This window comes from Nannospalax galili, unplaced genomic scaffold (genome assembly GCF_000622305.1).
Source record: "Nannospalax galili isolate Female #2095 unplaced genomic scaffold, S.galili_v1.0 scaffold85, whole genome shotgun sequence".
NCBI lineage: Eukaryota > Metazoa > Chordata > Mammalia > Rodentia > Spalacidae > Nannospalax > Nannospalax galili.
This window is the reverse complement of record NW_008358866.1, coordinates 8,587,423-8,604,807: the sequence shown is the minus strand read 5'-3', so window position 1 is coordinate 8,604,807 and position 17,385 is coordinate 8,587,423. Positions and strand designations below refer to the sequence as shown.

The 17,385-nt window shown below is 35.7% G+C and overlaps 1 protein-coding gene across 2 annotated transcripts in view; it reads left to right on the top strand.

The window, feature by feature from the left end:
• Krit1 (KRIT1 ankyrin repeat containing) overlaps positions 1-17,385 on the top strand; it is a gene marked incomplete in the record, with an annotated part of 32,184 nt that overhangs the window by 7,589 nt on the left and 7,210 nt on the right. For both annotated transcript variants that reach the window (XM_008822539.3, XM_017795464.2), the window contains 10 exon segments: positions 2,672-2,764; positions 4,529-4,658; positions 5,216-5,459; positions 5,645-5,760; positions 5,946-6,089; positions 9,133-9,289; positions 9,968-10,075; positions 11,441-11,597; positions 13,119-13,270; positions 17,334-17,385. In XM_008822539.3, coding sequence (XP_008820761.1) covers positions 2,672-2,764; positions 4,529-4,658; positions 5,216-5,459; positions 5,645-5,760; positions 5,946-6,089; positions 9,133-9,289; positions 9,968-10,075; positions 11,441-11,597; positions 13,119-13,270; positions 17,334-17,385 — 1,353 coding nt within the window.

The following is a 17,385-nucleotide window of genomic DNA, read 5'->3' as shown; positions in this document are numbered from 1 at the left end:
ATTAGTCTCACAAAGAGAATTTGCCTCCCCAATTATTGGGTTTGCTTTTAATGAAATGGTCTAGAAACAATTTCAGTTTATAAAAAATGCAAGGTTGTCTAGTTATTAAAACATATGAAAAACTGGATGCTGTGTATTTGTCAGTCTTGCCTGCCTCATTCTTTGAGTTTTCTGATAAGTTTTCATCCAGATTTAGCCACTGTTGCCAAATTGATATAGCTTATTAGGGTTTATCATGAAACCAGATTCCTGGGACAGAGTGTGATTAGCCTTGTCACGTACTTAAGTTGAGATAAATGAGTCATAATTTTCTGTAAATTAGGCAACGTACACCAAAGTGGTATGGAAGAGGTATCAGTGATAACAACAATATTCCCTGGCCTGGATGCCTAGATAGTTAACCTTAGGAAGAGTTACAAGTGGATAGGCACCCTGAAACGTATCTAGCAAATTTTGCCCTATATACTTTGATAGTAAAATGTAGTAATATGTTTTCAGACAGCTTTTAATTTAAAAAAATTAAGGGGGAAGTTTTACTTAGCTGAATAGGTTATACTAATGAGCCATACCATATCCTGAATCTCCTACTGTTCAGTTGAGTTTTTATAAAGGTATAAGATTTTTATTTTGTTTTATCTGTTTTGGTGCTGGGGATCAAACTCAAGGATTCATACAAGCTATGCATGCTCTCCATCACTGAGCTATACCCTAGCCCTCTTGAGATACTTTTATGTAGTATGACTCCCTGTATAAGCATCACATGAAACATCACAAATGACTACAGTAGCAGTAGATAAGTATTATATTTTTTACAGGGCTATGTATAGTTTCAAAGCTTTAGCACAGTTATTCATGGAATTCTTGAATTGGTCTTTTGAGTTGGTATGTGGATATTTTTACTTCTGTAATGAAATTATTGACCTGTAATGGAGTTATAGACCTGCTAAGAGCACAAAGTGGACAATTAACAAGGGATAATAACTGGATTAAGCAGGAAAGATCAAGTAGGGACAAGACCTGAAGTCAGATAGAAAAAATAGTACCTGTAAATTTATTAGGATGTTATTCTGTATCTACCACTTATATTTTGTATAAGTGTCCATTTTGTAAAATAATTTTGGGATCTATACTGTAATAGGCCTTAATCCTCACAAAAGAGACTAATATTTTGTTAATAAATAAAACTACTTGAAATCCATTATTTACTGGTCCATAGAGTTATCCCACATAGGAGCTATTCTATTTCTTGGAGTAAGGAAGTTGGAAAGGTTGGTAAACATCATACTCAAGATATGTAAGGATGAGAGAATTTAGAGTGCAAGACAGAGATTATTATTTATAGTGCCCTTACTACCACATTAGGATAAACAGATTGTGAATGGTAGTTATAATACAAAGCAGTAGTTTCTACACCAATCATATTTTAATAAAAACTAAAATTGAGAATCGAAGATTGAATGTTAAGCATTGCTGAACATTTAAGATTTTGAAACTTACATATACCACTTTTCCTCGATGAAATAGATTGTAATAAAATGTTACCACCTTTATTCCAACCAAGTGATGCAATAGGGTTTCTTGACCCTGAAGGATGCCTTGCTGTTGAAGGCTGGTCTCAGTCCTGAGCAAATAGCAATTTTCCTTGCTGTTCATAGGAAGCTTCTCATAAGTTAAAATATGACCCTGAATCTATTAGTTGATTTTCTATATGTTGATCCTATAGTGTCAGAATTACCAGATTTATTTTTAATCAAAAAAAATGTGTGTGTACACACACACATGCATTTGTATGTCTGAGTATAGTCATGCATGAGTGCTGGCACACCTGTAGCACATCACACGTGTAGAAGTCAGAGGACAAACTTGATCAGTCCTTGCCTTCCACCTTGTTTGAGATAGGATTTCTTTGTTAGCAATGACATATGCCAGGCTAGCTGACGCTGAAGCTTCTGGGAATTCTCCCATTTTTGCTTCCCATCTTGCTGTAGGACAGTGGGATTATAGGCACGTACTACTGTGTGCAGTGTTATGTGAGCTCTAGAGATTCAAACCCAGGTCCTCACACTTGTGCAGCAAGCATTTTACACAGAGTCATCTCCCCAGACACCAAAATTACCAGTTTTTATTAGTGCATATAATATGGTTATATATATGGAATTTTTTTTTTGTCTTTTTGAGACAGGGTCTCCTTGTAGCCCTAGCTGTCCTGGAACTCACTATGTAGACCAGGCTGGCCTCTAACTCACAAAGATCTGCCTGCCTCTGCCTCCCAAGTGCTGGGATTAAAGACGTACGCCACCACGCCTAGCTTCATATATATTTTTTAACCTTAAAAAAGCTTTTTGTGTGTTTCTAGATAACAGACCCAAACCCTTGCTTATGTCAGACAAGTGTTTGACACTGAGGGATATCTTCAACCCCTAAAAATTTATTTTCTATTACTGAAAATAATTTATAAGATTAGAAAATCTATTGTTTTTAACCAGATATGGTGGTTGCACCTATAACCCCATCACCTGGGAGGCTGAGGCAGGAGGACCATGAGTTCAAGGCCAGCCTGGGCTACATGTGGAATTCCAGGCCAAAGCTACAATGGGAGACTCTATCTCAACAAAACAAGCAAGCAAAACATTCTCTTAATTTTATCTTTTATCACTTTTTTTATGATTAGGAAAACGAGTGGTACTAATGAAGAAATTTCCCCTGGATGGAGAGAAGATAGGCAGAGAAGCAGCATTATTTATTGTTCCATCAGTTGTCAAAGGTAGCTCCAATTTATCTTGCAAATTTGTATATGCTTTAGATGTTAATTGGAAGTCTATTAGGAATATACATTTATAGTTAGTACTGTAATAGGATTATGCATGTTTTTAAGTTAACAGAAGAAAAACTTACCATAAATGTGTTCATTTCAAAGTAATAGGTAGCTTCTTGGCTGATTAGTAATGTTTTTGTTTCAGTTTTTAAAAGTAAGATGGAGAAGTGAGGAGAGAAGAAATAATTAAAATGAAAAAAATTTTGGCTATAATGGGATTTTTCAAAGGATATGCTAGTAATAGGATAGAAATAGATACATCTTCATTTGAGGCCAAATAATATCAATAGTAGTTCTAAAATACTTTGCCCAGTAGTATTATTAGTAACATTTAGAGAACACAGATCTAATATGAAATTTAATTTGAAGGACATTATGGAATAACAGAAAACAGTTTTGAGTTTCAGTACAGACCCTATAAGCTAATTAATTTTGTGATTTGGGGCAAATCTTTAAGATTTAACTATTTATTTATAAATAGAGACAATATTGTTACCTGCTCCCACTTGGGTCATAGTATGGAAAGAATTTATTGAGACACTCAATATGAAATTACTTTGGAAAGTATAGAGTATTTGGTTTCATGTAAGATAGTTATAATTCTGATGAGAACTTTAATGACCCACCATAGATATCCCATCAACCTGCTTCACGTATTTGCATGTATTTTGTTAGCCAGTTTCTGTGTCCAGCTTTTAAGTTTGAAAGTCTAGCTTTTTTTTTTTTTTTTTTTTTGGTCTTTTTTGGTTTCCCTGTAGCCCCAACTGGCCTGGAACTCACTATGTAGACCAGGCTGGCCTTGGAACTCACAGAGATCTGCCTGCCTCTGCCTCCCAAGTGCTGGGATTAAAGGCCTGGGCCACCATACCCAGTTAAAAGTCCAGCAGTTTGGATGGAATTGGAAATCTTTTTTTTAATTAGATATTTATTTTTATTTTATGTATATGAGTCTTATGGCTGCATGTATGTAAGTGCACCTGTGTCATGCAGTGCCTATGGAGGACAGAAGGGTCTCAGATCCCCTGGAACTGGAGTTATGGATGGTTGTTAATCACCATGTGGTTGCTGGGATTCGAACCCGGGTCTTCTGTAAGAGCAGTCAGTGCTCTTAACTGCTGAGCCATCTCTCTATTGGAAATTTGCAGTGTTACTGAGGAAGAAACAGGAAACAAATTCTGTCATCTTTCACACTTGTAAGTGCTGGGGCCAGTGAGCTGGCCCAACAGGTAAAACTTTGCCACATAAGCCTAACTACCTGAGTTCAGTCCCTGGAACCAACATAAAAAAAGCCAGATGCAGTGGTGTGCATCTGGGATCCCAGCACTCCTACTATGAGATGGTAAAATGGACCAGAAACTCATGGGCCAGCTAACGTGGAGTATGCTACAAGGTGGCAGAAACAAGAAAGACCCTCCCTCAACAAGGTAGAAGGTGAAACCCGACTCCCAAAAGTTTCCCTTGACCTCCATACATGCACTGTAGCACACACATACCCACACTCACACACAGACACACTAAAATTTAAGATTATAAACGTCCATTTACCTAAGTGGACAAAGCCACAAAGCCAAGTATCACTTGAATCCAGCCTTCCAATTCCAAACCCAGAACAGTTTCCATTATATTTCACAAATATTTATAACAGTACTATATATGAAGAACGTATTTGTAAATGTTTACGTAATGGTATAATTCTTCATTTTTCTTTTTCAGATAATACTAAATATACTTACACTCCAGGATGTCCAATTTTTTACTGCTTGCAAGATATTATGAGAATTTGTAGTGAATCCAGTACTCACTTTGCAACACTTACAGCAAGGATGTTAATAGCCTTGGATAAGTAAGAAGTACCATTAAGAATATTTTTAATTAACCATAGTTGAAATTAGTCTGAAAGATGTTTCTGGGGAAAATAATGAAAACAACATTACATTAAGAAGTTGTCAATTTTTCAGTTGATAAGGATGAAAAATTGCCAAAGACTGTCTTGTCTACTTGTAGTAGGTTACTTTCATCTTTCAAAAATAAGCACTGCCCTGGTTTAAGGATCATGATTCTTCTATTACAAAATTAGACGTAGTAGTTACTCCTGTCAGTGAACAAGTCATAGAGCCTGTCTTTTGTGAAATAGCACTTGTCAGTAGTTTAAAATTTAAAAGTACTTCAGTACTTTTTGAAAGTTTTTATGATTATAATGACATATACATACATTTTGCAAAAATTATTTGCTATGTCCTTTTACAAAACTTTTATTAAGTACTTAACACTAATTAAACACTAAAATTATAGAAAAAGTGAGTATTAGAAAGTATCATAAGAGAGTTCTACAGTAGTCTACCTTTTTCATCTTTACTTTTGAACAGGTGTTTCTATTGCCTTTCTTTTCTATTTTGCCAGGTGGTTAGATGAACGACATGCACAGTCTCATTTTATTCCAGCTTTATTCCGACCTTCTCCTCTTGAGAGAATAAAAACTAATGTCATAAATCCTGCATATGCTACTGAATCAGGTCAGACAGAAAACTCACTACACATGGGCTATAGTGCTCTAGAAATAAAGAGTAAAATGTTAGCCCTAGAGAAAGCAGATACCTGCATTTACAACCCTTTGTTTGGATCAGATCTTCAATATACAAATCGGGTAAGAGTTGAATTGGTTACAAAAGACATTTCATTTCAAGTATGGTCATTTTCTTCATAAGAAAGACATACCTGTCATCATTGTCAACATTAAGATAGTTCAGTGCTTTACTTATAGGCATGAAAGTCAAGTATCTGAAGCTTTTAAGGAGTTTTATTTGAAGGCGTTTTCTTTCCCCTTTCTAGGTAGATAAAGTGGTAATAAATCCATACTTTGGTCTAGGAGCTCCAGACTACTCAAAAATCCAAATTCCCAAGCAGGAAAAATGGCAGAGAAGCATGAGCAGTGTCATGGAAGACAAGTACTGTTTTTATTTTACTCTATTTTGCCTGTCTTAAAACTTGTAACTTGTTGTTAAAAGTGTATCTGATCACTAGCTTACAGCTGTGCACTGTTAAGCAGTTTTCATAGATGTATCACATTTGTTTTGAAATAATGTGAATTTCAATGTTTATTATATTTTAAAAATTTCTTTCTGATATTTAGAGAGCGACAGTGGGTAGATGATTTTCCTCTCCATCGAAACGCTTGTGAAGGAGATTCAGAATTACTAAGCCATCTTCTCAGTAAGGGATTTTCAGTAAACCAACTAGATAGTGACCACTGGGCACCCATTCATTATGCATGCTGGTGAGTAGATTACTCGTTTTAGAAAAAAATTGAACACATAGTTATAAATATTAGTGTTTCTTATCAGAAAACTATTCTCATTCCAGACAATTTCAGTACCATGTTTGTCTTCTGAGCTTTTGGTTTTGATCTTTTGATTATTTGCTACTGTTCAGAATTGCCAGATCTGCCCCATGAAAAAAGTACTGTCAGCCTGCTTATTCATTATCAAGTCACTCAAGAAGATAGTTAATAACTAGTTAATGTCACTGAGAACCACACAGTCCATATTCACCCTTGTAGTTACTGTTGTTTTGTATTACGTTAGGTTATTCTTAGACTATAAAATTGACATTTGTTAAGTACATAGGATTTGACTTTGCATCATGTTAGACTAGTATGAAGAAGTCTACCCTTCAAAGAATCACTACCTTCTATTTTATAAGATGTGAGGGCTAGAACAAGATTGGGGTTAGCTCTTGCTATTCATATTCCAATATACTTCTTGGCACTCCTACATAATATTAACACTTCTTAGGCTGAGCTGAGTTCTTAGTGTTCATGGCAGAAGCTAACTGAATGCTATAGCTTATTGTCTTAAAAAGACATAGTCATACCACTTTTCTATAAGAAAATTGCTTTTGGGGGCTGAAGAGCTGGCTCAGCAAATAAGAGCACTGGCTCTTAATTCTAGTTTCAGGGGAATCCAATATTCTCTTCTGACCTCTGCAGCCATTGCATGGCATGGGTGCACTAACACACATGCAGGCAATACAATCATACACATAAAATAAAAATAAATAAAATATTTTTAAAAAAGGAAATCGCTGGCTGGGCGTGGTGGTGCACGCCTTTAATCCCAGCACTTGGGAGGCAGAAGCAGGCAGATCTTTGTAAGTTTGAGGCCAGCCTGGTCTACATAGTGGATTCCAGGACAGCTGGGACTACAGGGAGACCCAAAAAAACCAAAAAAAAAAAAAAAGGAAATTGCTTTTGACCTATTGTTTAGAGCAATTAGCCTTTTTCAATAGTACTATATTGTTTGTTACCTAGTAAGTTCCTACATAGTATCTTTGCTGTGTCACATTGAGCAAGGAACTTTACCTCTTTGCATTTCAGTTTACTTATCTGTATATAAATTACAATACTTAGGGCTGAGAAGAAGGTTGAAGGTAGAAGGCTTGCCAAGTATGTACAAAACCCTGGGTTTAACTTTCCGCACTGCATAAAGTAGCCAGTAGTAATTAGACCTTTTTAGAGTTCTTTCCAATTCAAAATTCTTTTGATTTCTCTGATTCTAGTATTTGTAACAATAAATAGTTGTTTACTATATATGCTTTTTCTGTCTCTAAAAAAATTTTACAAATGTGCTTTTATGCTTTACATTATAAGGGATTTTTATATTTACATTTGGAAAGAATTGCCTTAAATCATCTTTAGTTGATCTAGTAGATTTTTCTTCAGGTAACTAATAATGATTACTTAAAGCTAAAAAGAAGATGTAGAGTGCCTTTCAGTCCCCCCAAATACACCATGGCATTGACAATAATAACAGTGGATCTTAATTTAGGAATTCTGAGTGTAAACTTGACTGTATTTTTTGTTGTTGTTTGGTTGGGTTTTTTGGTTTTTTTGTTTTTTTTTTTGCAGAAGGGGTTATATTCTTCTCTAATAAAGATAATTGTTTTCAGCTACCTATTACATAAAAACAAAAGTATACTGTAACATTTAATGTGCTTTGGGATGTACCTAGGTTTCAGTACCAATGGTTAGTTCCTAAAAGTATAATAATTCACTGTTAAGTTACCTAACATCCTAAAGGTCTGTTTATGTATTTACAAAATGGAGTTTAAAATGGTACTTTTCATAAGATAAAAATAGAAAATGTTGGGACTGGAGACATGGCTTATCAGTTAAGAACACTGGTTGTTCTTGCAGAAGACCTGGGTTCGAATCCCAACACCCGCATGGCAGCTAACAACTGTCTATAACTCCAGTTCCAGGGGATCTGACAGCCTCTTCTGTCCTCCGCACGCATTGCACAACATGGGTGCACTTAACCTACATGCAGGCAATACACATACACATAAAATAAAAAATATTTTAAAAAAATAGAAAATGAGAGCCAGGCATGGTGGCACATGCCTTTAATCCCAGCACTTGGGAGGCAGAGGCAGGTGGATCTCTGTGAGTTCAAGGCCAGCCTGGTCTACATAGTGAGTTCCAGGACAGCTGGGGCTACAGGGAGACCCTGTCTCAAAAAAGACCAAAAAATAGAAAATGCAAATAAAGTAATTGAGAGCACATAGTACATACAATACATGTTGGCTTTGTTTTTAATAAATATAATTAGACTGGGAAGATAGCTCAGTCACATGGCATGTATTTAATATATGAAAGGCTCTGATTCAGTCCTCAGCCAGAAGGAATGAAAGAGGGGAAGGGCAGAGAAGGGGAAAGAAGAAAAAGAATTGTTAAAATGTAAAGAGTTTTCTCCTTTGACAAATTAACCTTCTGACAGCTGAAAATAATGGTCAGTTTAATACGGGAGTAATATAAGTCACTGTGCTGTGTTGTAATCAGGTGCATCATTTGATTGATAGGAATTTGAATACAGAATGGTTTAGGACAGGCAGGGTGGCTCACATTTGTAGTCCTAGCACTTGGGAGGCAGAGGAAGGACCATCACTGCAAGTTTGAAACCAGCCTGGGTCTACATAGCAAGTTCTAGGCCAGCCAGGACTATATAGTGAGATTCTGTCTCAAAAGAAAAAAAAATATTAAATATTTTGTAAAAATCTCATTTTAAGCTGGGCATGGTGGTGCATGCCTATAGTCCCAGCACTTGGGAGGCAGAGGCAGGCGGATCTCTGTGAGTTCAAGGCCAGCCTGGTCTACATAGTGAGTTCCAGGACAGCTGGGGCTGCAGGGAGACCCTGCTTCAAAAAGACAAAAAACAAAAACAAAAACAAAAACAAAAAAAAACACTTAGATTTCATCTAAAATTTGAATTTATAAACATTTCAGATGACTTTTTTAGGTAAGCTTTCTTTTTTTTTTATAGGTATGGAAAAGTTGAGGCCACTCGTATATTATTAGAGAAAGGCAAGTGTAATCCAAACCTTTTAAATGGCCAGCTTAGCTCACCTCTTCATTTTGCTGCTGGAGGAGGACACGCTGAAATAGTACAGATTCTCCTAACCCACCCAGAGATTGACAGAGTAAGTTATTTCCCAGCTTTAGTTTTTAAATGTTCAAATAGTAACTAACAAGTAGTGACATAAAAATGTTTACTTGTATACTTGAGAAGTCAGCTGAAAAGTAAAAACAAATTTTGCTTATAGAGTAATACTTATGAGTTAACTGTACTTTTGACCATAAGTTTTAAATTGCTTTTGTTGTGATAAAGCACATTTCATGTAGTTTGTGATTTTAACCACTTTTACATGTACACTTCATAACATTAAGTACATTCACATTATTATAAACTCATTGCATCTATCCATCTCCATAATGTACATAGATTCATTATATATTGTATTTCCCCAAAAATGTCTGGAAAAAAGAAAACCATTTACCCATTTTCTAGAATTTGTAATAAATATTTCATTAAAGGGAAAATAAAACTGAAAACCTTTCTTATAACTGAACTTTTGAAACCATAATCCTGTTATTACTTTGATTATTACTTTGCCAATTGGCTTTGGCAATTTCTATTTAAGTATAATAAATACAAAGTATGAGTAATATTTACTTAAATATTTGACTAGAGTATTTTTATTGAATAAATAAAAATACTCCCCCAAATTTCCATTTTCAGTATTGATTGAATGATATTTCCTTTAAAACACCATGTATTTATTATATCTTTTTTTTTCTAATCCCTCCCCTATATCTAGCACATAACAGACCAACAAGGAAGATCTCCATTAAATATTTGTGAAGAAAGTAAACAAAATAACTGGATAGAAGCTGCAAAATTGTTGAAGGAAGCCATTAACAAACCAGTAAGAATTATCTTCATTCATAGTTAGAGCCAAATGTTACATTTAAACCGATAGGTAATTTGAATATCTATATTAAGAGTGGAAAGATAAAGTGGTGGTTGACTTCTTTAGTACCATGAAACATGAGTCTTAGAGTTTATATATATATTTAATTTGTTGACATTAGGACATTTGTCCTTATATAACCAAGTGAAACTTGCAAAAATAAATAAAATTTTCAAGACATTTAAAATTAATCTTAATTTCAAAGATATGTATATAACCCAGTGGTAGAGTATATGCTTAGCATGCAAAAGGCCCTAAGTTTAATCCCCTTTACCCCCTCAAATTTCAGTTTTCTAGTATAATCTCAACCTAATCTAATCTCATATAACAAGTATAAAACTATTATGTATATTCTAAGATGCATATCATTGGAAATTTTTGCATTGTGCAAACATCATGGAATATATTTACACAAACATCCATGATTTAGCATACTACATATGTAGGCATTGTGGTATATAGTGCCATATATATGGTATCATTATATATGTGGTTCTGTCATTGACCAAAATGTTACATTATGCATGGCTGTGTTAATTATAAATAGCCCCACTCATTGAAATATATCTCCCTGAACAACATTTTGAATTTGTAAATAGCAGCATTGTACATCATTCATGAAGTCAGTCCCAGCAAGTTAGTGTATAGCAAACTCATTTCCCTCTTCCCAAAAGTGAAATTATAGATGATTTCCTAGCATCGTGTGTTTTGTGTGTGTGAGTATGTACAGTTTTTTTTTGTATTGTAAATGTGATAAAAGGAATCAGGTACTTTAATCCAAAATGAATTAGCCTAGAAATTATTTGGAAGATTAGCTGCAACAATAAAAATCTATTGATAATGCCACAGCTGTCTGGGATTTTCTGAACTGGAGTAAGGAAACTAGCTCAAAATCTCTTTTGTGTGTTTTGTCTGTATGGATGTATGTGTACCATGTATATGCAGTACCTGTAGAGGCCAGAAGAGGGTGTTGGATCCCCTGGAACTGGAGTTAGACAGTTGTTAAGCCACCATATGGATGCTGGGGACCAAACCCAAGTGCTCTTAACCTCTGAGCCCACATGATACATACTTTTTAAAATATGTGTGTGTGTGCCTATGTATATGTATTCAAGTGTGCAGGTGCCCATGGAGGTCAAAAAAGGGTGTTGGGTCCCCTGGAACAAGACTTACAGGCAATTGTGAACCTCCCAATATGGGTGCTGGGAATTGAACTTCAGTATTCTACAAGAATGGCAAACGCCCTTAATACTGAGCCATCGCTTCAGTCTCTTGATGTGTAATTTTTAAACAGCTTCCATGACTTTTTTTTTGTCCTAGTATGAAAAGGTTCGAATTTACAGAATGGATGGATCGTATCGTTCTGTTGAACTGAAGCATGGAAATAATACCACAGTACAGCAGATAATGGAAGGAATGCGTCTCTCTCAAGAAACTCAGCAGTATTTCACTATTTGGATCTGTTCAGAAAACCTTAGTAAGACAGTTTTGAGGGTTTTATTTTATTGTTTAAACTTCATTTTTCCTTTTTGGGAGTGAGTTAGTAAACTTGTATGACATTTATTGTTGACTTTAAAAGTTTAAAATGTTCACACTGCTAAAATAGGTAAACCTGTTGTGCTGGATAGCTTTAGTGTCAACTTGACACACCTGGGTTGAGGGAGCCTCAACTGAGGAATTTCCTGCATTGGACCAGCCTGTGGCCATGTCTGTGGGGGAATTTTCTTGATTGTGAGTGATGTGGGAGGGCCCAACCCACTGTGAGTGGTGCTACCCCTGGGCAGGTGGGCCTATGTTGTATAAGAAAGTAAGTTGACCAAGGGCCAGGGGAGCAAGCCAATAAGCAGTATGCCTCTATGCTATGCTCCAACTCCTGCCCCCAGGTTCCTGCCCTGTGTTCCTTTCTTGGGCTCCCTGATGAACTGTGACTCAGGAGATGTAAGACAACTAAACCCTTTCCTCCCCAAGTCGGTAGTGGTTGGAGTGTTTTGTCACAACAATGGAGAGACAAACTAGAACACCTGTAGACTCCCTCCCCTACTTCATTCAAAACATTTTGAAAGTAGTAAAAACTGGAAGTTTTCTCTGGCAATCCATTTGGTTTGAATCCCATTAAATTAACTTTCATATTACTTGCCTTTGTGTTTTTCTCAAAATTATTGAAATGCTTTTTGTTGTTGTTGTTGTTGGTTGTTTTTCAACAGGGTCTCTCTAGTCACAGCTGACCTGGAAGTCACAATGTGAACAGCTGCCCCCCTGCGCCCCTGCCCCTGCCTCCTCTGCCTCTGCTGGGATTAAAGGCGCACGCTACCATGCCCGGCTAAAATGCTTTTTTTATGTTACTTTTTTTGATCAACCTTTTTATTTAAAAATAAACCCAATGTCACCCTAGATTTGTCCTTCAAAGTTTACTGTAAATACATAAAGGTCTTTACAAATACTAATTCACAGCCCAAGCCCAAGAATACTCTTTTCTTTTTCCTTTTTTTTTTTTTTTTTTGAGATTGGGTCTCATATAATCCAGACTGGCCTCAAACCTACTGAAGGATAACATTGAACTTGTGGTCTTCCTGCTTCTCTCCCCCAGGTGCTGGGTGTGTTCAAGTACCACCACACCTGGCTCCCTAGCACTATTCTTAAAATTATGTTCTTTAAAAACAAGCAGTTATTAGCTGGGCTTGGTGGCGCAAGCCTTTAATCCTGGCATTTGGGAGGCAGAGGCAGGCGTATCTCTGTGAGTTCAAGGCCAGCCTGGTCTACATAGTGAGTTCCAGGACAGCTGGGCTACAGGGAGATCCTGTCTCAAAAAGACCAAAAAAAAAAACAAGCAGTTATCCACAATTTGGGTAGTAAAATATTAAACGTTGATTTAAATTTAGATATTTACACAGTGTCTACTTGGTACTTAGGTATGGATAATTTAATATAAAATTCCTCTACATTGATATAATTGATTTGTTTTTACAGTATCATTTATAAAAGGAAAGCTATCTTTCAGGCCTTCAGCTCAAGCCTTATCATAAACCATTGCAACAAGTTCGTGACTGGCCAGAAATACTTGCTGAATTGACTAATTTGGATCCCCAAAGAGAAACACCACAGCTTTTTCTAAGAAGAGATGTGGGACTTCCTTTAGAAGTTGAGAAAAAGGTTTGCTTAGAAATATTACTTAAAATTGTTTAAACGTACGCAGTCTTTTGGGCTCTCACTGTAGGCAGTAGAGGTCAAATTGTGCTGATTCTATACTAGGAACATTTCTTTCTGTTCAATCATTACATCCCAGTCTTAAGTGTCAGAGTTTTGCTGGGTATACAAACTTTTATTTGGTATTTTTTTTACCCTTTTACTTCTTTTACCTTAAATGATACATTCCCCCCGACCCCTTTTGTGAAAAGAAATAGGGAAGCCATACTAAAGAAAATTAGTGGGCTGAAGAGATGGCTCAGTGGTTAAGAGCCCTGACTGCTCTTGCAGAGGACCTGGGTTCAATTCCCAGCACCCACATGGCAGCTACAAACCGTCCTTAACTCCAGTTCCAGGGAAATCCAAAGCCCTCTTCTGACCTCCGAGGCATTTCACAACATGGGTGCACTCACATACAGGCAGGCAGTACACTCATACACATAAAATAAAAATAATAAAATATTTTTTTAAAAAAAAAGAAAATTAGCAATTGGAGAGATAATTTGTACAGAAAATAAGTTTTTAGACTAGAATGTGTTGTTTAAAGGGCCAGTCAGTTTTATGAATTTCACAGAAGGTATAGGAGAGAGAACAGGAAGAAAAAGACACACAAAACCCTAGGAAGAGAAGAAAACCTTTGCAAAGGGGACTAAGAAAGTTATCGTAAGCAGGAGGATAGTATTCAATCTTGACTTAAACAGATAATTACATTTAAAGTTAAGAACAGAATTTAAATTTGATAGATCTTTTCCAAGCACAAATGTCTGGATTGAATTACTGTAGATTTTAGAGAAAACATAATAATGTCATAAGAAGGATATAGACAAAGAAGGAACCTAAGAGAGAGATTATAACAGACTAGGTGTGATAGTTTCATAGTAGTATCTATGAAAATTGAAAAATAAACACTATCGCCGGGCGTGGTGGTGCACACCTTTGATCCCAGCACTTAGGAGGCAGAGGCAGGCGAATCTTTGTGAGTTCGAGGCCAGCCTGGTCTACGTAGTAAGTTCCAGGACAACTAGGGCTACAAGGAGACCCTGTCTCAAAAAGAAAAAAAAAAAAAAAAGAAAGAAAAAAGAAAAATGAACACTATCTCCGAGATCTGACAATTGTGTTAAAGAAAAATAAATCCAATGTACCTCATAAATATTTATCTAAAGGTATATTAAGCAGACAAGGTTAAGCAAATGTCAGCCCATGGAAATTTCAACAGCTATGTTCAAACTTGGTAGACACTTTTTGTTGGTAATACTGTCTTTATATTATAAAAACAAAGATAATTTTGATCCTCTCTACTAAATATACTGGGAGTTTCATTACATCTTTATGAAATATACCAAACACTAAAGTCTAGATTATTAAACACAAATTAGAATTACATTAATAGGATAAGTGAAAAAAAGCGAAAGAACAGTCATCTCAGTTGTCACAGAAAAGGCATTTGACAAAATCCAGTAACCTTTCATTATAGAAACTCAGAAGACTGGAACTTTCCTCCTGAGATTAGGAACAAGGTAGGATGCCCATTTTCACCATTGCAATTTAACATTCCTGGAAGTTCTAATCAGAGCAATTAGATAAGCAAAAGAAATAGACATCCAAATTAGAAAGGAAAAGGTAAGACTGTTTATTTGCAAATGATACGATCCTATATATAGGAAACCCTAAAAAATCTACAGGAAAGATAGATACTCGACCTAGTAAATTAATTTGGGAAAGTTGCAGGGTATAAGCTCAGCACACAGGTTGTCCTCTGACCTCACATACATTCCTATTCTCAAACATGAACATGTACATGCCCACACACGCACACAGAGTTAAAAAAAAAACTATGAGCCGGGTGTGGTAGTGCATGCCTGTAGTCCCAGCACTTGGGAGGCAGAGGCAGGCAAATCTCTTGAGTTCAAGGCCAGCCTGGTCTACATAGTGAATTCCAGGACAGCTGGGGCTACAGGGAGACCCTGCTTCAAAAAGACAAAAAAAAAAAAATTACCATATGGTCAGCAGTTCTTCTAAGGTGTCTACCTGATAGACTTGAAAACAGGAACTTAGATACTTAAATGTCATTGTTTACTGCATTATTACTCATAATAATCAAGAAATAAAAATAACCTAGGTATTCAGGAAATGATAGGACAAGAAAAATGTAGTGTGTGTGTATGCACACATGATATTCAATGATTGAAATAAATGAGTTTGTGATATTTGTAAGTGAACCTTGAAAATGAATGCTAAATGAGAAAAGACACCAAAGGATAAATACTGTATGATTTGATTTGCATTAATCAATTAGAACAGGCAAATTCATGAAACCAGGAAATATATTAGAAGTTGCCAGAGCTATTGGGGTTGGGTAGATTGGGAGTTTTGTTGTTTGGGTGCTAGGGATCACACCCAAGACCTTGTACCTACTAAGCAGTCACTCTATTAAGATACCTCCAGTCTGAGAAATTAATGATTATAGAGGTTCTGTTTTCAGGATGTGAAATCTTTGGAAATAATGGTGATGTTAGCACAACACTGAAAATATAATTAATGCCATTTGATTGTATACTTATAAATGGTTAAAATGGCAAGTTTTATGTTATATACATTGCCACAATTTTTTAAAATGTATTAGATTTATAAAATACTACAAGTAATCTAAGTATACTTAGTCTGTTTTCTCTGCTCTATAATAGTGTAAAAGTTGTCCAGTATAGCCAGGTGTGGTGGTGCACGCCTTTAATCCGAGCACTTGGGAGGCAGAGGCAGGCAGATCTCTGTGAGTTCAAAGCCAGCCTGGTCTACATAGTGAGTTCCAGGACAGCTGGGGCTACAGGGAGACCCTGTCTCAAAAAAAAAAAAAAAATTTGTATAAATAGAGTATTATAAGGTAAAAGAAATAGACTTACTTTATTGGGTTTGACAAAATCATTTTGCCATAAAGAATTCATGTCTGACTTATATTTGGAAATACTCAGAAACTTTATAATTATTAATTCCAAGTAGAAATATTCTATAGAATAGCATTTCCCAGTCTTATTAATCCTATGGGATGTTTAGAACTTAAGAAAATATTATAATGTACTTGAAAGTGTAGTCTTTTTATTTAAATAAAGTTAAAAATATTTGCCTTGGGCTGGAAAGATGGCTCAGCGGTTAAGAACACTGGTGGTATTCAGTTTCCAGCACCCACATGGCAGCTAACAACCCTCTGCAACTCCAATGCTAGGGGAGTCTACTCCCTCTTCTGGCCTTTTCAGGTACTGCATGCGCATAGTGTACTTGCGTACATGCCGGCAAAATACTCATATACATAAAAGTAAATTAAATTAAAAAAAATTTTTTTAAAGAATGGTGCATTCTCTTAACCACTGGGATGTCTCTCCAGCCTCACTGTTGTGATTTTTGAGACAAGGTGTCACTCCATAGCCCAGGTAAAATATGTGCCTTAAAACTTCCTTATCTAAACTACATTGTTCTTCTAAAAACTGACACATTTTATCTTCCTTGGACTTCACTATTACATTTTATGAAGCATAAATCATAGGAAAATGTCTCATAAATATAAAGATTTAGGTAAGTTTATGCTATAAATTACTCATAGTATAAACCGATGATAATATTAATAGTTGTTAAGTCAAGGGTTAGCAATCTACATACAACCTTTGGCCATATGGTACCTGCTGCCTATTTTTATATAGCCTATAGGCTAAGAACATTAATGATTTTTTTAAGTCAAAAACAATATTTCATGTCATGTGAAAATTGTATGGAATTCAAATTTCAGTGTCTGTACAAAAAGTTGCTGCTTTTATTCTATAGTTGAGTTGAGGGCTTGCAACAGAGATTGTATGGCTCATAAAGCTTAAGACACTGTTGTCTGCCTCTTAGAAGTTTGCCAACTCCTGCTCTAGAGTAGTAATGGCTTATCTCTATACAGTATATAGCTTTGGCTTATTCTACATTGGGTAGGAAAAAATGTACATCTTTAAAAGGAAATTGTAGCTTAATAACAAAATTATGCTTTTTTCTTTTAATAAAGATTGAAGACCCACTAGCTATTCTCATTCTCTTTGATGAAGCCAGATATAATT